Here is a 25522-nt window from a genome sequence, read left to right on the forward strand (position 1 = left end):
GTGTTTAAACTACATGTTTGAAAATTTATTGGGATGATTAGTTTATAATTATAGTTTATGACTTTATGTTCTAAATACTGTTTTTTTCTCATGCATTTTTTGTTATAATAAAGTTGATGTACAGAGGGGTTAAAGTTATAGAAGTCAGATGAAGAAAACATTTGTTTACCTTTTCCTTTTCTCTTCTTTCTTTCTCTCACTTTCTCTCTCTTGTTCTTTCTCTTTCTTTTTCTTTCTTTCTGGGTCCTTCAGTCTCTCTCAGTATTCTTCTCCCACCCCACCCAAAAGTTGTACAGAACATTTTCAATAAAATGTCTAGTGAGTATGACCATTGTAAATACTATTTCTTTTTATATAAAATTGTTTTGAACAATATAGTGAAAGACAATAATCTAAATGCTATTTTATACACTCAAAGAGTTATTTGGTTGCAGAAAATTTGTACTGAAATGTGTTATAAAATCCAAATTTCTTTGCACTTTTCCCTATTTCCTTAAATATAAATAAGGAGAACAAGCAACACATTCTACAGCCGGGTGCTTTTAAGTCGGCAAGGACCATTGGCTAAAGTATGGCTTGCAGCTCATTGGTTCAAGAAACTCAGAAAGTCTGATGCATTAGAATGTAATCTGGAGACAGCAGTTGCAAGAATTATTGCACCTCAGGTATATTATGGGTTAGAAAACAATACTAAATGTTAGCCATGACTTCTGGAAGGAAAGCAATTAGAATACATGTATACTATGAAATAATATTTCCAAGACAATTTTAATTGTGAAGTGACTTCTTTTAATTCTGATGTATTTTGCCATCTGATTATTACATGTAAATACATGTATATTATTAATAACAAATATTGAAAATAACAAATATTAATAATCAGTGAATAAGAAACACCAATAATTATTGCATATATTAATAAAATAGAAAATGTTCCATGTATTTATGAAAATAGATTGGTCTCTGAGGGATGAAGACTATGTTTTATATTTTTTAACATTTCTTTATTCGCTAACACAATACTATATACATACTACCTACCTAATAAGCATTCTTTAGGAATAAATAAGGGAGTGAATGAATGAGTGAGAACAGAAACTATGAAGGATGATTATATCTAAAATAGTATGGAAAGATCTTATAAACAGTAAAATAGTACTATAAAAGTTATTAGAGTTTGAATTAAGTATTAATATTTTTAAAGGTATAGCATCTATTATTTCTATTTGAACTGAAAGGCTGCTATGTGTTTGTCACTAGGCTAGACTTTATATTTGCTATTTTATTTAATTTTCATAACTAGGCCCAGAAATAAACGCTTTTAGACTCAATGAAGTGTGGGTAGCTATTAGGAACCTTTGAGTTGGTAAAATTTATATTTAGTTGTTCATTAGTTAATAGTTGTGTTACTTTGGGCATACCATTTAACATAACTGTGTCTAGGTTTTTTTCTCCTGTAAATAGATGTTGCCAAAATTAAATACATTAATGTATGAAAAGCTCTTTGGACAATGGCTAGCATCAAGTAAGTATGTAACAAATTGTAGCCATTTTCATTAAGATAAAGTTAAGGGTGGTTGTGTTAAATCACAATAAGCAAATGAGCCAAGGCTTTAACCCAGGTTTGTCTGACATCAGAGCCTTGCGTTTTTTCCATAATACTGGCAATAACACACTTCACTTAAGTGCTGTATGAGATTACTTTTGGTCAATAGGCTAATAAATGTTTATTATTTTACAATGTCAGGTAAATGCAACTGAGTTTAAGAATATGATGCTTTTTAGAGAGAAGAAAATGTTACAATTTTCAAACAGGACTAACAAATCTAATTTTTATTTTAATATTTTGAAACTTTTGAAAAGGCGAAAATTGCACTTCGAACTTATGGACATCTTCTTTTGGGAATTGTTCGAATCTATAGCAGGAAGGTCAAGTACCTTTTGGCAGACTGCCAAAAGGCATATATTTCGGTGAATGTGACATTTCGTGCAGGTAAACTTGCAACTTTATTTCCTCCTTCTTAGTTCCCTCTGTAATTTTTATTTGGGATGAGCTCTATTAACTGTCAGCATGCTGTACTTCTACATGATAAAGTGAATGTAAGCTTCAAGTTGATGAAATGTCACCATAGTTAAGGATAAATTATATTCTCTCACTTGTTCCTTTCTTGTGTTTGTACAAGATTTTATTGTCCCAAAACTTGCAGTATTCTTGTTTTATGTAAGAAATATACCTAAGCCCACCACATATATAAGAAACTAGTATTCTGTTTTCTAATGGTTACTCTAGTTTGTCATATATTTTTGCATTCATGAGAGAAATTAGAAATAGTGTGACAGGCTGTAAGTACCAGAAATGTCATTGTCTTGAAAATTCTGTATATTCAAAGTTGCCTCCTATTTATGAAACATTATCAGAATTCCTAAGCTTTCCAAAATATGTGAGTTTTCCATGTACAGTGTCTTCAAATTTTAATTTACACAGCATTTGTTCAACATTGAAGATAATCATTATCTAGTGGAAAGGTCATTTAAAGTCAGGTCACAAGCTTAGCGAATAAGGCATCTTTGTCATTGCCATTTTCTGAATTACTTTTTTTTGCCAGTCCTGGGTTTGAACTCAGGGCCTTAGCACTGTCCTTGGACTTTCTCAAGGCTAGAGCTCTACCACTTGAGCCTCAGCACCACTTTTGGCTTTTATCTATGTATGTGGTACCGAGGAATCAAACCCAGGTCTTGGTGCATGCTAGGCAAGCACTCTACCACTAGGCCAAACTCCTGGCCTGAATTACTTTTTTTGTGTGTGCTTATTCTGGGATTTGAAGCCAGGGCTTGGACACTTTTCCTAAACCTTTTTGCTTAAGGTTAGCTCTCTACCACTTGAGGCACAGCTCCATTTTTTGGTAACTAATAGGAGATGACTTCCCTGCATAGGCTGGCTCCAAACCATAATCTTGAGAGTTCAGCCTCTTGAGTAAGCTAAAATTACAGACAAGAGCCACCTGTGCCTGGGTAAAATCATTTATTGTTTTGGAAGTTTTGGAGTTTGAACTATGGATCTCCTGTTGGCTAGATGGGGATTTTACCACTGAGGTTTGCCTCCAGCCATGTCTACACAGATTATTTTAGAGACAGTCTACCTGTCTGCCTAGTCATGTTCCTGCACTGCAGTCCACCTATTTTAGGCTTCACATAATACTTTAGATGGTAGGTACCCACTGCCATAGCAAGCTTCCTTCTATTGGGATGGAGTCTCTTGGGTGTTTTGCCCTGGGGTGCTTCGGACTACAGTTCTCTCAGTCTCAGATTTCTGTGAAACTAAGATGATAGGTACGTCCCACCACACCAAACTGTCTGTTAAGAATGCATCTTGTGAACGTTTCTTCTACCAAGGCTAGCCTTGAAACTCAACCTTCTTAATCTCAGCCTTCCAAATTACTTAGCATTATCCAATCATACCAATCTTATTTTCTGAATCTCTTACAATACCTGTGTAATACCTTACATATGAATACCTTAAACACATTTGGCCAAGCAGGACTGATATTTTTATATTATTTGCTTACAACATTTATAGAGGCCCCATGTAGATTTATACTCAGTTCAAGTGTGGCTCAGAGATAGACTTATTATTTCATTTCTATATTGCACAAATAATTATTGTTCTTATAGTGTGTGCCAACCATATTAGACTGTGGGACAAAAGAACACACAGGGAAGAAAGTTTCCATTCACTTGGATTAGAAATCAAACTATGCAAATGTTCTAGAACTTATTACAAAAATTGTTCAGTAAAGGAAAACAAATATGTTTCTGCAACACAAAATAATAGACAAGTTAATTTTAGGTAGGATCTGTAGGAAAAAACCTTTGGGAGAAGAAAGAATTCAAGTTCAGACTTGAAAAAGGAAAAGTATTCAGCTTCAAAATTGTCCCTGGGGGAATGGAATAATAGATGAACTTGCAAGAGAAAATCTCTTAGGATGAAAAACATGGGATTCTTTGAGGTAAGAAAAATTCTAGTTGTGTGGAATATAATGAGTGAAGAAGACCGTGTCCTTACATAACTCCTGCTCTTCTGGTAGGACTTAAAGGAGACTCAAACTTTTTGCTTCAAATTACATGTGTGAAAGAAATTGCTAAGTCATTTTAAACTGCATAGTTTTCTCATCTGTTTGCTTTACTTTTCAGAATATTTTTTATTAACTTTAAGAAGTTCGTACAAAGGAATTGCTATTCCTCAAAGTAGTTTATGAATATAATGCATCTTGATCAATGTAACCACTTTCAACATTCTGTCCAACCCCTCTGAACTTACCCCTTCCCTTACTTTTATAAAGCTTATGCCACTTGCTTTATAGACAATGGACTATAGAGGGCAAGGGGTGGATATAGGGAAACCAGCTAAAGAGAGTAAGCAGCAGTCTAGTGAGGGACAGTAAATATTTATTTGAGAAACTCTTATTTTATGTAGCATCTCTTTATAGAATATATTTTTGTATACTTTTCAGAATTGATTGACCTCCCAAGACAGCAGTTTGAAGCACAATATGATTCTATCACATTAAGAGAAGAATTTCATGATTTTGAATTTGAGAACATAAAGTAAATTACATTATTTCCTTTGATTTTTCTTAATGTTTTGCTGTTTTCATGTTCAAATTTCTTTCAGGTAAGGGGAATTTAGGTTCTGAACAGGTATGTAAATACATCTGTATTTCTGCATATATTTATACAGCTGACAAAGATTTAAAGTTAGTGTGGAATGTCAGATTACAGAAATAAAATGCATCATTGTAATTTGCAATATGAACAGTATACTTAAGAATTCATTCATAAGTGTTCACTGGATACTTTTCCTGTGCCAGGCACTCTTTCAGGAACCGAAGACAAATCATGAATAAAACACAGCTCCTGTATTCATGGATTAAATTTAGTTATTTGGATTACACTGACGAAAATCAAAGAAGTTTATATATAATATTCCAGGAGGGTATTAAGAAGTATTGTAAAATACAAATGCCTAAACTAAGTATTAGGGTGATTAGGAGAGAATGCCTTTGCTTATCTCTCTCTTTCTCTTTCTTTCTTTCTTTCCTTCTTTCTTTCTTTCTTTCTTTCTGTCAGTGATAGGGCTTGAACTCAGAGCCTTGGTGCTGTCCCTGAGCTCCTTTGGCTCAAGGCTGGTAATTTACCACATCGAGTCACAGCTCCACTTCTGGATTTTGATTGATTGATTGGATATAAGAATCTCACAGAGTTTTCTGCCTGGACTGGTTTCAAACTGTCATCCTCAGATCTCAGCATCCTGAGTAGCTAGGATTACAGGTGTGAGCCACCAGTGCCTATCAGTGAAAGAATTTTATGATTAGTTAAGGACACATCATTCAGTAAGGTCAAGAAAAAAATGCACCAGGCAGAACAAATGACAATGGTCCTAAGTGAGAATGCATGTAATATCGGGGTGGAGAAGAAAGGCTAGCTGGTAGAGAAATGTGGTCAGAGAGATAACAGGAAGTCCAGGTCATGTGGGATGTTGCAGATACAGTTACACTTTTATTAAATAAGGAAACATGGGTTTTGAATAGAGAATCGAAGCCTAACAAGATCTGACTTGAGCTCACATGCACCCCGTCGCTTACTGTGAGAGCAAGGAGATAGAGAACCTATGAGAAGATTATTGTAGCAAGAGGACCAACTGAAAGAAGATAGTATCTGTGATCAATTCTCAGTCTTCATCTTAGGAAAGTTGTAGCAGTCAAATTCTGGATATGTGTAAAATGGCAGAGCCCTCAGTAGTTGCTGATGAATTGAACAAGGCTCTGAGAGAAGCAAGTAAAGGAAGATTCTGATTTGGGGCATGAAGATCAGGTTACCATCTAATAAAATTAGGACCCCCAGGGAATGCTAAATTCAGAAAGAGGAGAAACAAGTTAGGTTTTAGCTAATATATGACTTTGCTTTGAGTGTGTATGTTAGATTTCATATGTTGAAACATAATCCCTAATGTAATGGTCTTAAAAAATGGGGATTTGGATGATAATTAAATTCAGAAGGCCTTTGTGGCTGAGATCAGTGCTTTTGTTAAAGATGCCTAAAGCATATCCATTTCCACCTTCCATCACTTAAGAATATAACAAGAAGGTGCCTGTATTTGGAACTGGCCCTCCGTAGACATTGAATCATCTGGCAGCTTGATCTTGAATTTCCCCATGTCCAGAATAATGAGCTTAAGTAGTTTCTGATGCTTATAAATTATTCAGTGCAATGTATTTTGTTACAATATCTTCAAGTTTAGGAAGGCAATTTTCTAGGCTCCAGCAATTAGGGTCCAGTGAGGTTATGCTTCCTGGCTCACAGGTGGCACATTTTTCCTCATGTCGTTCCATGGTGAAAGGAAGGGAGACAGTAGTGGGAAGCCCTGTCAGGGCAGTAATACCATTTGTGAAACCACAGCCCTCATGACTTGGTCACCTGGCAAAAACCTAATAGCATCATTTTGGTGATTAGGATTCACATGGATTTGGAGAAAACACCTATTAAAGCTGTAGTGCTATGGCTTGAACAACAGGTTCAGCGCTGAGAATCAGCAGTGGGTTTGGCAGCCTGGAAATGATTTGTGAATATCATCTATGAAAACTTGGCATTACAAAAAGTGTTTAGGCCAGGGACTGATGGCTCATGCCTGTAATCCTAACTACTCAGGAGGCTGAGATGTGAGGATCATGGTTCAAAGCTCAGCATGAAAGTCTGTGAGAATCTTATCTCCAATTAACCACCAGAAAGCCAGAAGTAGTGCTGGGGCTCAAGTGGAAGAATTGCTAACCTTGAGCTGAAGAGCTCAGGAACAACATCCAGGCCCAGAGTTCAATCCCCACCACTGAAAAAAAGTGTTTAAACTCTCCTGTGTCTTTATTATAAATCTTGGCTTGTTTTAATTTTTTTCTTTTTATATGCTTTCCTCAAACTTATATTTTTCTTTAGTGAACTGGATGTTTTAGAATGCTTATCTCACCACCAAAGCAGACCCGAAGAAATTACCCTTAAAGAAGATTATGATTGTGTTCTATATTTTAAGGCTGACAGCTTTGGTGAGCAGAAATGAAAATTATATCATAATCATTTTTAGCTGTATTTTTATGTTGAAACAGCCAGTAGAAATCTCTATAGAGTAGACATTTGATTTTTAAAGTACAAACCCCAATAAAACTTTTCTTGCTATTTTTTTAAAGCAAGGATATCAATGTTAGGTCTTAAGATGTTCTTCCCATCTTTGTATACAGGACTTTAATGAATTCCTACTGTATGTTAAAGGCTGTCATAGACATCCATATTACAGTTTTAAGGGGCAGTACCTGACCTCAGGGATCTCCAGACTTGGAAGAAAAACAAACAGATGCTTAGTTAATTGATGTAAAAGGATTTCTTGCTGTGCTACACAAAATAGCTTCAAATATCATATTTCTTCTGTTATTTGATGTTTATCAGGTGTAAAATACAGATGTTGGTTGACTTGAGGATCAGCAGGACAAAATAATCATCACATGTTTATGAAACAACATTGGACTTTTTATGTGTTTTTTTTTCCTGTGATACTGGGATTTGTTTGAACTCAGAGCCATTTCTAGCTAGACAGGGTATGACCCCTTTTGTTAAATATACAGCCCCTGCTGCTTTGGTTACTTTCTTTTTTGCTCTCAGTCCTGAGGCTTGAACTCAAGGCCTGGACACTCTCCCACAGCTTTTGTGCTCAAGGCTAGCACTCTACCATCTGAACTGCAGCTACCATTCTGGCTGTTTGGGAGATTTCTTTTGGTTTTCTGCCTGGCTTGGACTCTCAGATCACTCAGCCACTCAAGACAAGTAGCTAGGATTACAGATGTGAGGCACCAGTGCCTGGAATGCTTTGATTACTTTTGGTCCCTGAAAGGGTCTTGGGTTTTCTTTTATAAAACATGTGAATGAATTTTTGAGCTATTATTTTGTTGCAAGTTTCCTATGGCGTTACTTCTAGAATGTTCTATTTCACATGTCCCCATCATTAATGCATTTTGTCTTTTAATAGTGCAGATATCCTTACCAATTTCTTCTTTTGTTTTTCTTAATTGTCATGGTGATGTATAGAGGGGTTATAGTTACATTCATCAGGTAATGGGTACATTACTTTTCTTTCACTTTTAATCTCTGTTTCATTTGCCTTTTCGACTGTTGTCAATATCTGACATTTTATGCTCTATTTTAAAAAATAAGTTCCTGGTGAGTCTTTCTATTTTATTTTTCATCTTCAGGACTTAATTTTTGAGGAGTATTTCTATTTCTTTAGTGAAATTCTTTTTTCCATATATTTTTATTGTAACTAATAGGAAGGCTACAGTATCGTCACCAGATAGAAGGAGCATTACTTCACATACTTTGACACCCTTTCTCATGTCTTGGGTCCCCATTTCCCTCCCCCTACCCTAGCCCCTCATCTTGTTTTCCCCCCTTCCCTATCCGATTTCAAATAACCAAATATACATGTACAAAATATATCAGATAGCAAGGTGAAATACTGTAACAATATGAGATAACCAAGGCACAGCAAAAGAGATGAGAGATAACATATTACATTAAGGACAACAGTCACTCATTATATTGCTTTTGTTTCTATATCCTGGAGGTCCTTTCATTTAGTGTCCTACTATATGGCCTTATGCATCTAGGTTTTCCTCTATTGTAAATCTCTGCTAGGAGAGCCCAGGGTTTCTACTGATTATGACAAATGAAGGAAACCATAGAGCCTATGATCCTTTGAGTATGGCTGACTTCACTTAATATGATTTTTTTTCTAAGTCTTTCCATTTCCTTACAAATGGGGCGATGCCATTATTTCTGACAGCAGCATAGAATTCCATTGTGTATAAATACCACATCTTGTTGATCCACTCATCAACTGAGGGGCATCTGGGTTGGTTCCATATCTTTGCTGTAGTAAATAGTGCTGCGATGACCATTGTTGTGCTAGTGGATTTAGTCTGTCCTTGTTTCTAGATGATTGGGTAAATGCCAAGTAGTGAAATTGCTGGGTCATAGGGGAGCTCTATGTTTAGTCTTTTGAGGAACTGCTATACTGCTTTCCATACTGGTTGAATGAGTTTGCACTCCCACCAACAGTGTAGTAGTGATCCCTCCTGGCCACATCCCCTCCAGCATCTCTTGTTATTAGATTAGTTGATCCTGGTCATTCTCACTGGAGTGAGGTGGAATCCCAGAGCTGTTTTGGTTTGCATATCTTTTATGGCCATAGATGTTGAGCATTTCTTCATGTGTCTATGGGCCTTTCTTATTTCTTCTTCAGAGAAGACTCTAAGTCTTTGGCCCATGTTTTAATGGGATGGTTGTTTCTTTGGAGATTAGTTTGGGAGTGATTCAATATTTTTAGCTGTTGATATATTTTAGATATGAGGCTTTTGTCTGTTGTATGGTTAGTGAAGATCTTCTCCCACTCTGTAGGCTTTCTAGTTAGTATGCTAGTATGTCCTTTGCCATGCAGAAGCTCTGCAATTTAATGCAGTCCCACTTATCCAAACTTTCTCTAATTTGTTGTTTCTGGGTCATTATTAATAAAGTTTCGACCTAGTGTATCTCCTATTTCTTCTTGTAAAGTTTTCAGTGTATTTGCTTTTACCTCCAGGTCTTTGATCCATTTGCAGTTAATCCTGGTGCAGGGTGACAAAGAAGATCCAACTTTAGTTTTCTGCATGTGCTTAACCAGTTCTACCAGCACCACTTGTTGAAGAGGCTGACTTTTTTCCATTCTATTTTTTGGCTCCCTTATCAAAGATTAGGTGGCCATACGTCTGTGGGTTAATATCTTAGTCCTCAGTTCTATTCCAGTGGTCTTCAGGCCTGTTCTTGTGCCAGTACCAAGCTGTTTTTGTCACTATAGCCCTGTAATAGGGCCTAAAGTTTGGCATTGAAGTTCCTCCTGCACTGCTATTCTTTTTTTTTTTACCAGTCCTGGGCTTGAGCTCAGGGCCTGAGCACTGTCCTTGGACTTTCTCAAGGCTAGAGCTCTACCACTTGAGCCTCAGCACCACTTCTGGCTTTTTTGTATGTATGTGGTACCAAGGAATCGAACCCGGGTCTTTGTGCATGCGAGCCAAGCACTTTAACCACTAGGCCAAACTCCCAGCCCTGCACTGCTCTTCTGCTGATAATTGTTTTTTTTTTAATATATAGGGTCTTTTGTTATTCCATATGAAGTTTTGAATTGCCTCTTTCTTTAGTGAAATTCTTTTTGCACTGACTTTATGTGCATCTTTGAGGTCTATTAAGCATTTAGTAGTTTTGTCTTTGAGGTCATTCAGCTACTCATTTCTATTTTCTTGGTAATCATTTTTTTTTGAGGTGAGGGGAATCAGTTGTGTGGCTTGAACTCTGGGCCTGGGCGCTGTCCCTGAACTCTAGTGCTAGTGCTAGTGCTAGTGCTAGTGTTTTACCACTTTGAGTCATAGCACCACTTCTGGTTTCCTGGTAGTTAATTGCCTGGGCTGGGTTTGAACCCAGATCCTCAAATTTCAGCCTACTGAGTAGCTAGGATTACAGGCATGAGCCACTGGCGCTCGGCTTTGGTATTCATGTTTAAATCCATATTCTTGTTGGATTTTGGTTTTTAGTTGTTGTCTCTTTGTGTTTATGTATTTTCTTTTTAGTTGGTTTATGTCAGTTACCCAGTTGAACAGATTTCATTGTTTTATCAGCACACATTTTCATTGCATTGCAATCAGTTTCATCCCCTTTGTCACACTCACATTCCCTCTAAGGAAAAGCATCTCCAGTAGGTTTCTTTGCTGTTTTCTAATCTATTTTAACCCTATTGGGTCTTCTTTATCCTCCTCTCAGGCATTCCTTACTCCTAGTAATCCCCACGCATACAGAGCCTATTTCTTTTCCTTCCCCTCCTATTTCCCTGTTTTTTAAATTGTCAGGGTTATATGTAGAGGGGTTACAGTTACATTTATCTGGTAGTGGGTATATTACTCCTTGAACCTTGATACCCCTTCCTGTGCTTTTTTCCCACATTCTCTCTCCCTACCCCTCCCAATCATCTTGTTTTTCCCCCTTCCCTTCCCTATTTGAAATAAAGAAATGTATATACACTATATCAGGTACCAAAATCAGATACAGTAACAACAAGTTATAAACCATGAGGGGGAAATAAAGAGAAAAGAAATAATTTCACCTAGTACATTAAAAACAACCACCACCAAGATAAATTTCTTGTTTCCATATCCTGGAGTTCATTTTGCTCACCTTCTTCCTATGTGGCTATATGCACATAGCTTTTGAGCTATTGTATCCTCTCCTAGGAAAATCCTAGACGTGTACAAATTATTACATAGGACCCTCCTATTGATAATCAGGTTTTGTGACATTTCTCTGTGCTATTCTCATATACGCTTGCAGTAAGTTACATTTCCGCTCTCTCTTTCCTGAATGCTCTCCTAACTAACTTGATTCAGGGTTTATGTTTAGCCATGTAAGTTATTATGTATATATTTAGTCTTACATACATGAGCATGAAAATCCTTTAGATCTAGCTATCACATATAAGTGAAACCACTGAGATTTCATTTTTTTTGCTTGTCTTGTCTTGCTCAGTAGGATATCCTCTACTTGCATCCCATTTTCTGCAAATGAAATGGTTTCATTTTTCTTTATGGATGCAGACTATTCCATCATATTTATGTACCATATCTTAACCCACACATCTATTGTTGGGCATCTCAGGTGATTTCCTCATTTGGTTACTGTGAACAGTGTTGCAATAAACATGGATATGTTTTTTTTTTTATTTTTTGGCCAGTCCTGGGCTTGAGCTCAGGGCCTGAGCACTGTCCTTGGACTTTCTCAAGGCTAGAGCTCTACCACTTGAGCCTCAGCACACTTCCGGCTTTTTTCTATGTATGTAGTACTGAGGAATTGAACCCGGGTCTTCGTGCATGCTAGGCAAGCACTCTACCACTAGGCCAAATTCCCAGGGATATGTTATTTTAAGATACTAATATAGTCTCCTTCACAATTAAGCCTGGAAGTGATATGGTGGGGATCAGGTGAAAAATCTATTTTTAGAGTTTTGAGGCATTTTCATACTAATGTCCACAGAGGAATCACTAGTTTACATTTCCAACAACAGTATATGCAGGATTCTTGTTGTCAACATGCTGTCTAGCACTTTCTTCCTTGGTGGCTTTGATTCTGGCTGAAGTGTTGTAAAAATATTAGTGTTGTTTTGATTTCAATTTTGTTTTTTTAATAATTTTTTATTGTGATTAATAGAAGGGTTACATTATATTCCCCATATAGAAGGTGCATAACTTCACAAACATTGATACCCTTTCTCATGACTGATTTCAATTTCTTTATGGTTAAAGATGTTGAATATTTTTCCATGTATGTGCTCATTATTTGCATTTTTCTGAGACATCTCTTCAGTTCACTTGCCATTTGTTGATAGGATTGCATGTTCTTTGATCAAATTTCTTGAGTTTTGCTGCATATTTTGGATACAGATGTTGAATAGCTAGCAAAGATTTCTCTCCCATTCTGTTTGGTTCAGACGGCTATTGCTTTGTTGTACAGAAACTCATTCATTTATTTTTTGCCAGTCCTGGGATTGAACTCAAGGCCTGAGCACTGTCCTTGGGCTTTCTCAAGGATAGAGCTCTACCACTAGAGCCACAGAACCACTTCCAGCTTTTTTTTTCTATGTATGTGGTACCGAGGAATTGAACCAGGGTCTTCGTGAGTGGTAGGTAAGCACTCTACCACTAGGCCAAACTCCTGGCCCCAAAACTCATTTATTTGATACATTCCCACTTCTCAACACTAGTTCTATCCTCTTGTATTGCTATTTAGAAATAATTTAATATGTCTTTATCTTCCAGCATTTTCCCGTAATAGATTTAAACTTTTAGATATTACTTTGAGGTTCATGAACCAACTAGAATTAATTTTCCGTACAGAGACATAGAGAGCTAATTTCAGTCTATTGCAAATGGATACCAATTTTTTCCAGGAAAATTTGTTGAAAAGAATGTCTTTTTTACTTCATATATTTTTTGGTTCATTTGACAAAAATTAGTTGGCTGTGTGTGACTTTATTTCTGGATAATTTTTGCTGTTAAATTGTTCTTTGTGTCTGTTTTGGGCCAGTACCATGCTGATGTTTTATAAAAATGATGGCTCTGTAGTATAATTTGAAGTCTGGTACTCTGATACCTCCAGTGGTTCTCTAATTGCTGAGAATTGACTTTGTTACTTGGGTCTTTTTTTGCCTCTAGACAATCTTTTGTATTGATTTCTGTAATTTTGTGAGGAATGATAATGACATTTATTTTTGTAACAGTTCTGGGGATTTAAATCAGGGCCTGGATGCTATTTCCTGAGCTTTTATGGGCACTGCATTGATTTGTATATTGCTTTTGGGTCTATGGCCATTTTCACAATATTAATTCTGCAAATCTAGGCAATCCTGCAAATCTTCTTGCATTCTCTTCCCCATAAATGTATATATATATATATATATATATGTATTTGTGTGCATCTCCAAGAGCAATTATTTTCTCAAAAAATTTTGTTGTAGGGAGTTATAGCAGGGTTATAGTTACATGCATATATGGGTACATTACTTCTTTTTCCATATATTTTTATTGAGTAATAGAGGGGTTACATTATATCCACCAGAGAGAGGGTGCATTAATCCACAACATTGATACCCTTTCTCATGTCTTGGTCCATATTTCCCTCCCCTCACTGGTACATTACTTCTTTTTTCCCATATATATTTTTATTATAATTAATAGAAGGGTTACATTATATTCACCAGATAGAAGGTGCATTACTTCACATACTTTGATACCCTTTATCATGTCTTCCCCATTTCCCCCTCCACCCACCCCACCCCTCATCTTGTTTTCCCCCTTCCCTATCCAATTTCAAATAACCAAATAAGCATACATACAATATATCAGATAACAAGGTGAAATACTGTAACAATATGAGATAACTAAGGGACAGCAAAAGATATGAGAGATTACATGGTACATTAAGGAGAACAATCACTCATTTTATGGCTTTTGTTTCTATATCCTTGAGGTCCTTTCATTTAGTGTCCTACTATATGGCCTTGTGTATCTAGGTTTTACTCTATTGTAAATCTCTGCTAGGAGAGCCCAGGGTTCCTACTGAGGACAAATGAGGGAAACCATAGAGCCTATGTTCCTTTGAGTATGGCTGACTTCACTTAATATGATTTTTTCTGTCTTTCCATTTCCTTACAAATGGGGCGATGCCATTATTTCTGACAGCAGCATAGAATTCCATTGTGTATAAGTACCACATCTTGTTGATCCATTCATCAACTGAGGGACATCTAGGTTGGTTCCATATCTTTGCTATGGTGAATAGAGATGCAATGACCATTGTTGTGCTAGTGGATTTAGTCTGTCCTTGTTTCTGGACGATTGGGTAAATGCCAAGTAGTGAAATTGCTGGGTCATAGGGGAGCTCTATGTTTAGTCTTTTGAGGAACTGCTATACTGCTTTCCATAGTGGCTGAACAAGTTTGCACTTCCACCAACAGTGTAGTAGTGATCCCTCCTGGCCACATCCCCTCCAGCATCTGTTGTTATTAGATTAGTTGATCCTGGTCATTCTTACTGGAGTGAGGTGGAATCCCAGAGCTGTTTTGGTTTACATATCTTTTATGGCCATAGATGTTGAGCATTTCTTCATGTGTCTATGGGCCATTCTTATTTGTTCTTCAGAGAAGACTCTAAGTCTTTGGCCCATGTTTTAATGGGATGGTTGTTTCTTTGGAGATTAGTTTGGGAGTGATTCAATGTTTCTAGCTGTTGATAGCTTTTGTCTGTTGTATGGTTAGTGAAGATCTTCTCCCACTCTGTAGGTTTTCTAGTTAGTATGGGAGCTATGTCCTTTGCCATACAGAAGCTCTGCAATTTAATGCAGACTCACTTTGCCAGACGTTCTCTGGTTTGTTGTGTTTCTGGGTCCTTATTAAGAATGTTTCGACCTGTAAAAAAAAAAAAAAAAAAAAAAGAATGTTTCGACCTGTGCCAAGGAGACCTAGTGTATTGCCTATTCCTTCTTGTGAAGTTTTCAGTGTATTTTATTTTACCTCCAGGTCTTTGATCCATTTGGAGTTAATCCTGGTGCAGGGTGAGAAAGAAAGATGCAACTTTAGTTGTCTGCAGGTGCTTAACCAGTTCTACCAGCACCACTTGTTGTAGAGGTTGTCATTCTTATATTCTACATTTTGGCTCCCTTATCAAAGATTAGGTGGCCATAGGTCTGTGGGTTAATATCTTAGTCCTCAGTATTTCTATTCCTGTGGTATTCAGGCCTGTTCTTGTGCCAGTACCAAGCTGTTTTGATTATTATAGCTCTGTAATAGAGTCTCAAGTTTGGTATTGAAAAATTCCTCCTGCGCTCTTCTTTCTGCTAAGAAGTGTTTTTGGTATACGGGGTCTTTTATTATTCCATATGAAATTTTGGATTGCCTCTTCTATTTCTTTAAAGAATGACATTGGGATATTGATGAGTATTGTGTTGAATTTGTAGATAGCCCTTGGCAAGATTGCCTTTTTCACGATGTTAATTCTTCCAATCCAGGAATATGGGAGGTTTTTCCATTTCCTCAACTTCGCTTTAATTTCCTTTTTCAGGGTTTTAAAGTTTTCATCAAAAAGGTCCTTTACATTCTTAGTTAATTCCTAGGTACTGTATTTTCTTTGAGGCTATTGCAAAAGGAGTTGCTTTCTTGATTGTTGCCTCATTCCTCTCATTATTGGCATATAGGAAGGCAGTTGATTTTTGAGGGTTAATTTTATACCCTGCTACCTTGCCACACTTTTGAATCAGCTCAAGTAGCTTGGTAATGGAGTCTATAGGCTTCTTTAAATACAGAATCATGGCATCTGCAAAGAGGGAAAGTTTCACTTCCTTTTTCCTGTTTGGATCCCCTTTATTCTTGCTTCTTGCATTATTCCTCTGGCTAGGAATTCTAATACTATGTTAAAGAGGAGTGGAAAGAGTGGGCATCCTTTTCTCATTCCTGATTTTAGAGGAAATGGTTTTAGCTTTTCGCCATTAAGTATAATGCTAGCTGTGAGTTTGTCATACACAGCTTTTATTATACTGAGGAATGTTCCATGGATTCCTGGTTTGTCCAGTGCTTTTAGCATAAAGGGGTGTTGGGTCTTGTCAAATGCCTTTTCTGCATCTATTGAGACAATCATGTGATTTTTGTCCTTGCTCCTGTTGATGTGTTGAATTATATTAATTGACTTGCATATGTTGAACCAGCTTTGCCTCCCTGTGATGAATCCTGTTTGATCATAGTGTATAATTTTTTGATGAGTTGCTGAAGACGGTTGGCCAGTATTTTGTTGAGCAGTTTTGCATCAATATTCATCAAAGAAATAGGTCTATAGTTCTCTTTCTTTGATGAATCTGTCTGGTTTTGGGATGAGGGTTATACTGGCTTCACAGAATGAGTTTGGCAAAGAGCCTTCATTTTCAATTCATTGAAGATATTGAGGAGTATTGGTGTGAGCTCTGCTTTGAAGACCTTATAAAATTCAGCTCTGAATCCATCTGGCCCTGGGCTTTTCTTGGGTGGAAGGTCTCTTACTGCCATTTCTATTTCAGTGCTTGAAATAGTTCTGTTTAGTTGAATTAGGTCTTCTTGGTTCAGTGTGGGTATGTTAATATTGCCTGGGAATTCATCCATTTCTTCTAGATTCTCAAATTTGTTGGCATAAATGTTTGAAAAGCATTTCCTCACGATCCTCTGGATCTCGATAATTCTGTCATGATATTACATTTCTCATCTGTGATTTTATTTATTTGGGTGTGCTCCCTACTTTTTTTTGGTAAGATTTGCTAAGGGTCTCTCAATTTTGTTAATTTTTTCAAAGAACCAACTCCTTGTTTTGTTGATTCTTTCTATAGTTTTTTTTTACTCCAATTCATTTAATTCTGCTTTGATTTTAATAATATGCATCTTTCTAATGGGATTAGGGTTGGGTTTTTGCTCTTTTTCTAAGAGCTTAAGGTGCGACATTAAATTGTTGGCTTGCGAATTTTCCTATCTGTTAATGTAAGCACTTTAAATTTTCCTTTGAGTACTGCCTTTGCTGTATCCCAAAGGAGCTCGTATTTTGTGTATTTCTTTTTGTTAAATTTCATAAACTGTTGAATTTCTGTTCTGATCTCCTCGATGACCCATTGGTGATTCAACAATGTGTTGTTCAGTCTCCATGATTTACAGGATTTTTGTTGGTGGAGACTGGTGTTCAGTTCCAATTTGATGCCCTTGTGGTCTGAGAGAATGCAGGGAATAATTTCAGTGTTTCTGAATCTGCTCAGGTTTGCTTTATGCCCTAAAATGTGGTCAATTTTGGAAAACATTCCATGTGTGACTGAAAAAAAACATATATTGTGATGTTTCTGGGTGAAATAATTTGCAATGTCTTTTAGATCGAGTTGGTCTATATAGTTCTTCAATTCTGAGGTTTATCTGTTGAGATTTTGCCTGGTTGATCTGTCCATAGGTGAGAGTGATGTGTTAAAGTCACCAACAATCACTGTGTTTTGATCTATGTGTGGTTTTAGTGAAAGTTAAGTTTACTTGATGAAGTTCGGTGCTCTGGATTCAGGTGTGTAGATATTTAGGATGGTTATGTCCTCCTGGAGGAGATTGCTTTATTAGTATGCAATAACTTTCTTGTCTTTTCTAACTAATTTTAGTTTAAAGTCTATTTTATCTGATATGAGGATGGCAACTCCAGCCTGTTTATGGGGGCTGTTAGCTTGATAAACTTTATTCCAACTTCTCACTTTCAAAAAATATTTTTTGGGTAAGATGTGTCTCTTGAAGACAGCAGAACGATGGATCTTGCTTTTAGATCCAACTAGACAGTCTATGCCATTTAATTGGAGAGTTAAGTCCATTGATATTGAGAGTTAGGATTGAAAAATATTTACTAGTTCCTGCCATTTTTAAAAGCTTTCATTAGGTCCTGTGGCTTGACAGTTCTTGCGGTACTTAGCTGGTATGATTTTTAAGTGCCATTTTTTTTTATGTCAGTGTCACATTTGTGTTGGTTTTCAATGTGAAGAACATCTTTGAGAATTTTCTGCATTGGTGGTTCGGTTGCTATGTAATGTGGCAAATTTTCCTTGGAATGGAAGGTTTTTATTGTTCCCTCAGTTATGAATGAGAGCTTAGCTTGGTACAGTATTCTTGGTTGGTAGTTATTTGTCTTATTTATCTTTCCAATCTCTTCTTGCTTGCATGGTCTCTGCTGAAAAGTCTGTGGTTATTCTGATTGGTTTTCCTTAGTAGGTGATTTTTCTCTTCTCCCTGGTTGCTTTTAGGATCCTTTCTTTGGTCTCTATTGATCCTGTACAGATTATAATGTGGTGGTCGGATGTCCTTCTCTGGTCAGGTCTGTTTGGGGTTCTAAAAGCTTCTTGTATCTGGATGGGCCTGCCCTTCTGGATATTTGGGAAGTTCTCTGAGATGATTCCCTGAAGTATATTTCCAATACCATTGACCTCTTTCTCCAGGCCTTCTTCAATACCAATTAGCCTTAAATTAGGTTTCTTAATTGTATCTTGGACTTCCTGAAGTGTTCTCTCCTATTTCCTATATTTGGTTTCACTCATTTTCTGTTCTTTCTGTATAACAAGTAGAGTGTCTTCAACCTTGGAGATTCTTTCTTCTTCATTGTCTAACCTGCTATCAATACTTTCTACTTTATTCTTCATCTGCCTTGCTTCCAATTGCTCATTTTTGATTCCTCGAATCTCTTGTTTTAGATTGTGTATGGACTTTTTTAACTCCTTGTTTTCCATTTGAGTTATTAGCTCAGCAGCTTTACTCTCATTGGAGATTTGTTGGAGTTTTTTCAGCTTTTTGTTGCAAATTCTATGAATTCATCCATTTTTCTATGTAAATCCGTTATTATGGCCTCCTTTATGGCTTCCTCACATTCATGTATCACCTTCTTTATGGTTTCATCTCATTTAGGTATGGCTTCCTCATGTATCTCTTTCTGTATGTTTTCAAACTTTTCATTAATCATGTTTATCAACTGCATTCGTATAGCATTTAGAGGACTCTCCTCTAGTTTTGCCATTGACTGCTCCATTGCCTGTTTATATTGGGTGGAAGATACTATTGCTTAATTTCCCATTTTTCTTGAGTTTCTTGTTCTACCCATTTGAAAATGGGAACAAGATTAATACTGCACAAGATTACAATTTTTAAGACAGAACCAACCTAGAGCTCTTTAGCTGGCCAGACAATAGATGTTCATAATTTTAAATTGGTATTATCACTCTCTCTCTTTTTGTGCAGTAATAGACAAATCTAATACCTCCACTACTCAGCATTTTATGACCAAAAAAACCCTCCTCAATCCAATCTCTATTGTATTTAAGTCCCTCTGGACCTATATTATAATTGAACACCTAGATATACAGTATTGCTTAACAACCATCAACTGTAAATCCATTATAAAAGTTGAAGGATGAACAGAGGACTAGATATAGAAAAATAGTATGGAAGACAAGAGGGGAGGTAAGAAAATAGTAATGTAAGAGTGTAAGATTAATATAGTAATGAAGGAAAGGGATAGCATAAGGATAACTGACCTAAGGTGATAGTAAGGTAAAATAGTTGAGTACAGTTTGTACCCGTGCTGTCACTATGTTTCTGGGAATGACCACAATGACAAAAGGAAAGCAGGGGAAAAAAAGAAAAAAAAATTGAAAAAATAATAATATAATAATATAATAAAAAAGTTGGAGGTAAAATGGCAAAAAAATAAGAATACATAAAAATGCAAATGAAAATAGGTAGAAACAAAAGAAAAATGCGGGTATTCTTCAGTTTGTGAGTGTGTGGGTGTGGGTGGGTGTTGGTGTGGGGGATGGGGTATGAAACTTGTGTCTCCACTAAATTTGGGATCCAAACACTTCAAAAAGTCCTTTTCTCTTGTGATTCGGCTTTGTGGTTTTTATGATCAGTTTGCTTGATTAGGCAGAAAAAAACCAGTGGGGTCCCGAGCGGGTTTGTTTCCCAGGAGTGTGGCCCCGCCCAGCAGGAGGAACTTCCGCTTGCGCCATGGGCGGACATCCGGCTAAGCTGCCTCTGGGAAATCCTTTGCCCTTTTGAATGATGGCGCTGCAGGCACCACTCCTCAGGCTCCAGTTGGTTTGGCAGGGTCTTTGACAGCAGTCAAGATGGCGCTGCTCTCGGCTGGTGGGGGAGGGGATTCCTTCCCAATGCCATTCTGCCAGCAGAAGTGGAAACGTCCACGGAGTTACTCACAAATTGCTGGATTTTCTGGTTTCGTGAAGTTGGCAGGTCCGCGCCACAGCCGGGTGATGGCTCTGGGCTTGCACAGGATCTGTGTGGCTCTGTCTGGAGCCAGCAGGGCTGCGCTGCCGAGAAGCGCTGTCTGCTCAGGTGCCGGAGGGAGGCTTTGTCTCTGCAGCGGCTCCGAGCAGCTGGCGCTGCTCCACGCTGTCTTCTTGCGCCGGTTTTCTGCCTTTCTCCTGTCTGACTGAGATCTCTGTGGTGCTAAAGCTTACTTAGGATGGATCTTTGGGTATGAACTTTCCCCTGCAATGCTAGATCTGGTATCTTGGTGAGAGCTCGGAAAGACTCACACTGAACGGCCTCCATCTTCTGCCGATCTTTTGGTACATTACTTCTTAATGAGGAGGGTTTTTTTTTTGCCAGTCTTGGGCCTTGAACTCAGGGCCTGCGCACTGTCCTTGGGCTTCCCTCAAGGCTAGCATTCTACCATTTGAGCCACAGCACCATTTCCAGCTTTTTTCTATGTATGTGCAACTGAGGAATCAAACCCTTCCCTGATTCAAATAAGCACATAAATATATGTACAATGCACCAGGTACCAAAGTCAGATACAGCAGCAGCAGAGTTTAAACCATAAGGGAAAGAAAAAAGAAAAAAGAGGAAAACAAAGAAAAAAGGGGTAAAGAAATATCTTCACATAGAACATTAAAGACATCAACCACAAGGATAAATCTCTTGTTTCCCTATCCAGAAGTTTTTTTTTACCTTCTCCTATGTGGCCATATGTATATAGCTTTTGAGCTATTGTGATCCTCTGCTAGGAGAATCCTAGATGCTTGCTAATTATTACGAATGAGTTATACCATGAAGCCTATGTTCCTTTGGGTCTGGCTAACTTCACTTAATATGATTTTTTCCCCCAAGACTTTCCATTTCCTTATAAATGGGGCATTGTCATTCTTTCTGATGGCAGCATAGAATTCCATTGTGTATAAATACCACATCTTCTTGATCCATTCCTCTACTGAGGGGCATTTGAGTTGGTTCCAAATCTTAGCTATGGTAAATAGTGCTGCAGTGAACATGGTTGTGCTGGTAGGTTTAATATGGCCTTGTTTATGGATGTTTGGGTCAATGCCAAGGAGTGGGATGGCTGGGTCATAGGTGAGCTCTATGTTTAGTTTTTTGAGGAATTGCCATACTGCTTTCCATAGTGGTTGAACAAGTTTACACTCCCACCAATAGTGTAGTAGCATTCCCTCTGGCCACATCCCTGCCAGCATCTGTTTTTATTGGATTTCTTGATAATGGTCATTCTAACTGGAATGAAGTAGAATCTCAAAGTTGTTTTGATTTTCATTTCCTTTATGGCCAGAGATGTTGAACATTTCTTCATGTGTCTATTGACCATTCTTTTTCCCTCTGATCCTTATCTGTTATATGGCTAGTGAAGATCTTCTCCCACTCTGTGGGCCTTCTATTTAACTTGCTAACCATGTCCTTTGCCATACAGAAGCTCTACAGTTTAATGCAGTCCCATTAGCTCAACCTTCCTTTGATTTGTGTGTTTCTGGGCCTTTATTAAGAAATTTTTAACCCATGTCAAGGACCCCAAGTGTTTCTCCTATTTCTTCCTGTAAAATTTTCAGGGTATCTGTTTTTACCTCCAGGTGTTCGATCCATCTGGAGTTGATTCCCATATAGGGTGACAAATAAGGATCCAAATTTTATTTTCTACAGACGTTTAGACCGTTCTGACAGCACCATTTGTTTAAGAGGCTTTCTTCCAGCCAGTATTTTTCACTCCTTTATCAAAGATTCAGTGGCCATAAGTCTGTGGGTTGATTTCTGGGTCTTCAGTTCTATTTCATTGGTACTCAGGCCTGTTCTTGTGCCAGTGCCAAGCTGTTTTTATTACTATAGATTTGTAGTAGTGTTTGAAGTTTGGTATTGATATTCCTCAAGTGCTTTTTTTTCTGCTAAAGATTGTTTTTGCTATCCAAGGTCTTTTATTATTTCATATGAATTTTTGGATTGCTTCCTCTATTTCGTTTAAGAATGACATTGGGATATTAATGGGTACTGCATTTAAGTTTTAGATAGGTTTTGGCAGTATTGACATTTTCACCATGTTAATTCTTCCAATCCAGGAGCATGGTAGGTTATTCCACTTCCTTAGATCTGCTTTAATTTCCTTCTTCAGATTTTTAAGGTTTTCGTTATAGAGGTCATTTACTTCCTTGGTTAAGTTAATTCCTAAGTATTTTATCTTCTTTGAGGCTATTCAAAAGGAGTAAGAGCAATTGTTTTTGTTTTTGTTTTCCTATAACTTTTTCTGCAGAAGTCCTAGGATCCTTATGTCTTAGCATATCAGACACACTTGTTTAAGAACCTCTACAAATTTATCACCTTTTATTTCACTTTTCACATGGTAATTCTACTCTATCCAAGCATCTTATTTAAAATAAAAATTGAATGGAATGATAGTTTTTCTATATGTCAGCTATTTTTTTATTGCATAGGATCTTTTTATTGCCATCCTGGGGCTTGAACTCAGGGCATAAGCACTGTCCTTGGGTTTTCTCAAGGCTTATGCTCTACCACTTGAGCCACAGCACCATTTCTGTCTTAATTTTTTTTTAAATTTTGCCAGTCCTGAGCCTTGTACTCAGGGCCTGAGCCCTGTCCTTGGGCTTTCTCAAGGCTAGAGCTCTACCACTTGAGCCTCAGCACCACTTCCAGCTTTTTTCTATGTTTGTGGTACTGAAGAATTGAATGTGGGTGTTCGTGCATGCTAGGCAAGCACTCTATCCCTGCGCCAAACTCACTACCCAGCCACTTCTGCCTTTTTCTGTGTATGTTGTACCCAGGAATTGAACCCAGGGCTTTGTACATGCTAGGCAAGCACTCTACCACTAGGCCACACTCATGGCCCCTGGATAGGATCTTGTTTCATGGTTTAGACTGTTCTGAATTTACTATGTAACTATGGTGTGCTTTGATCTTTTGATCTTCTTGCTTCACCCTCCTGAGTTCTGCAATTGTAGACTTCTACCACCATGAACAGGTCAGTCCCAGTTTCTTGTGATGTTAATGGCTCAGAATATAGTGTGTTTTCCTAAGTGTTTCTTGTATTGATCAAGGCCAGTTTTTTTTGCTGCTGTTTTGGAGCTACCAAGCTGTGCTTGAATGATGTGAAACATGGTCTTAATTCTTTTTCAAAATATCACTCAGTTTTTCATTATTTAAATAATCAATTCAGCATAATGAAGATTTTTTTTCCCAATTCCTCCTTTCAAAAAAATGTAGGTTTACAGAAGAAGGTTCAATGTAAGTCATGGCTTATGCTTCACCCCTCCCACCTACTATTAACATGACTTGTTTAAGTAAAGGGAAACCAATTTCTGACTCCTGTGATTTTACACTCTTGGGCCAAGCAGATCCAAAAAGCAAAAGAACACATCAGAATTGAGTTTTTGGCTTTATGAGTTTATTTGAATATAGTATAGAGAGAGCTGGCTTCAGATACTCTGTCATTTGTTTGAGTATGTGAATCTGTGAATTGTAAAACTTTTTACTGATATGGTTATTCATCTGCACAATGAGCAGTATAACAATCTTCTGTTACATACTCCAATGTATGTATCTTCTCTCAGTTATTGTTCCTTGACCTTCTTTATGCTTGATCTCCAGGTCCTGACATTCAATAAATATTTCTTGAATGAATGTGAACAACATTCATCCACCAATTATGTTTTCCTAACAAGGCAGATATTGTCCTTATTTTAAAAAATGCTGCTTTAACTGTTTTAGCAACCTTCCTTGCAATAAGTAAGAAAGAATACTTGGTTAGGCAGAATTTGACTTACCTAAAGTAGAGGAAGTTATTCTGCTTCCACAGTCTTTCTTCCTTCCTAGACTTTATTACTTAGTCTAGTGGCTGGTGCCTACAATCCTAGCTACTCAAGAGTCTGATACCTGAGGATTTCAGTTTGAAGGCAGACTGGACAGGAAACTCAGTGAAACTTGAACCTCTGATCAACTACAAAAAAGTTGGAAGTAGAGCTGTAGCTCAAGTAGTAGAGTGTTAGCCTTGAGCTAAAAAGCTCAAGAACAGTGCCCAGGCCCTAAGTTCAAAGTCCAGGACTGGAAAAAAAAGAATTAATTAAAATATATCAAAAATATATCATAACTATACTTTCAACATAAACTTTTGACATTTTTCCTTTGTATTGAGATGAGTATTTAATTAAAATGTAGTTTCTAGCTAGGTGCTGGTAGCTCATTCCAATAATCCTAGCTACTTAGGAAGCTGAGATTTAAGCATCATATTTCAAAGTCAGCCTGGGCAAAATAGCCCACAAGACTCTTAAATCCAATTAACTACCAAAAAACTCAGAAGTAGAACCGTGGCTCAAGTGGCAGAGTTCTAGCCTTGTACAAAATATGTCAGAAACAGGCTCTGAGTTCAAGTACCAGGACGGGCAAAAACAATCAATCATATACATATATACATACATACATACGCACATACATATGTACGTACACACACACACACACACACAAACACACACACATATATATGTATCTGCTGACTCACCAAGTATCTTTAGTTGCATAATTTAAATAATTTCTTCTATTTGTCTTCTTGCTTGGAATGAGGCTTCTTACTCGTAAAGTATTGCTCTATGACTAACTAGCATTAATGATATTTATTTAGGGGGAAATCCTGAAACTCTAAGAAGTCATAGCTTAATTGATGACAACAAGTTGCTGAACTCTAGTTTACTAACAGTTGAAAATAGTTCTGAAAGCCAGCTTCAACAAAAGTCTTTCATTTGGGACTTTGGAGATGGATTTGGAGATGAAGGAAATGCAGAAGCAATGATAGGTTTGTTTTTCTAATCATATAGAGATAAAGTATCTATTTCAAATTATTGCTATATATTAGTGGGTTTATTCTTGGAGCACAATTAGTTTTATCAAAGTAGTTTCCAGGTTGTATAGGGCAACTAACTTTGACATGACTTTCTAAAGAAATCTATGATATAATTAGACTTAATCAAATCTTCAACACAATGAGGTTGCAATTTAGTATGTGTTCTTATATATATTTTCCCATATATA

At 37.2% G+C, this 25522-nt stretch overlaps 1 protein-coding gene across 1 annotated transcript in view; it reads left to right on the forward strand.

Moving 5' to 3' along the window:
- The first annotated feature begins 311 nt into the window (after positions 1 to 311).
- LOC150041433 (double-strand-break repair protein rad21-like protein 1) overlaps positions 312 to 25522 on the forward strand; it is a 32779-nt gene continuing 7568 nt past the window's right edge. The window contains exons 1-6 of the mRNA XM_090327158.1: positions 312 to 322; positions 509 to 665; positions 1864 to 1993; positions 4512 to 4605; positions 6985 to 7091; positions 25116 to 25286. Of these exons, the coding sequence (XP_090183284.1) occupies positions 312 to 322; positions 509 to 665; positions 1864 to 1993; positions 4512 to 4605; positions 6985 to 7091; positions 25116 to 25286 (670 nt within the window). The remainder of the gene's footprint in view (positions 323 to 508; positions 666 to 1863; positions 1994 to 4511; positions 4606 to 6984; positions 7092 to 25115; positions 25287 to 25522) is intronic.

This window comes from Megascapheus bottae, chromosome X (genome assembly GCF_031878675.1).
Source record: "Megascapheus bottae isolate mThoBot1 chromosome X, mThoBot2.hap1, whole genome shotgun sequence".
NCBI classification, from domain to species: Eukaryota; Metazoa; Chordata; class Mammalia; order Rodentia; family Geomyidae; genus Megascapheus; species Megascapheus bottae.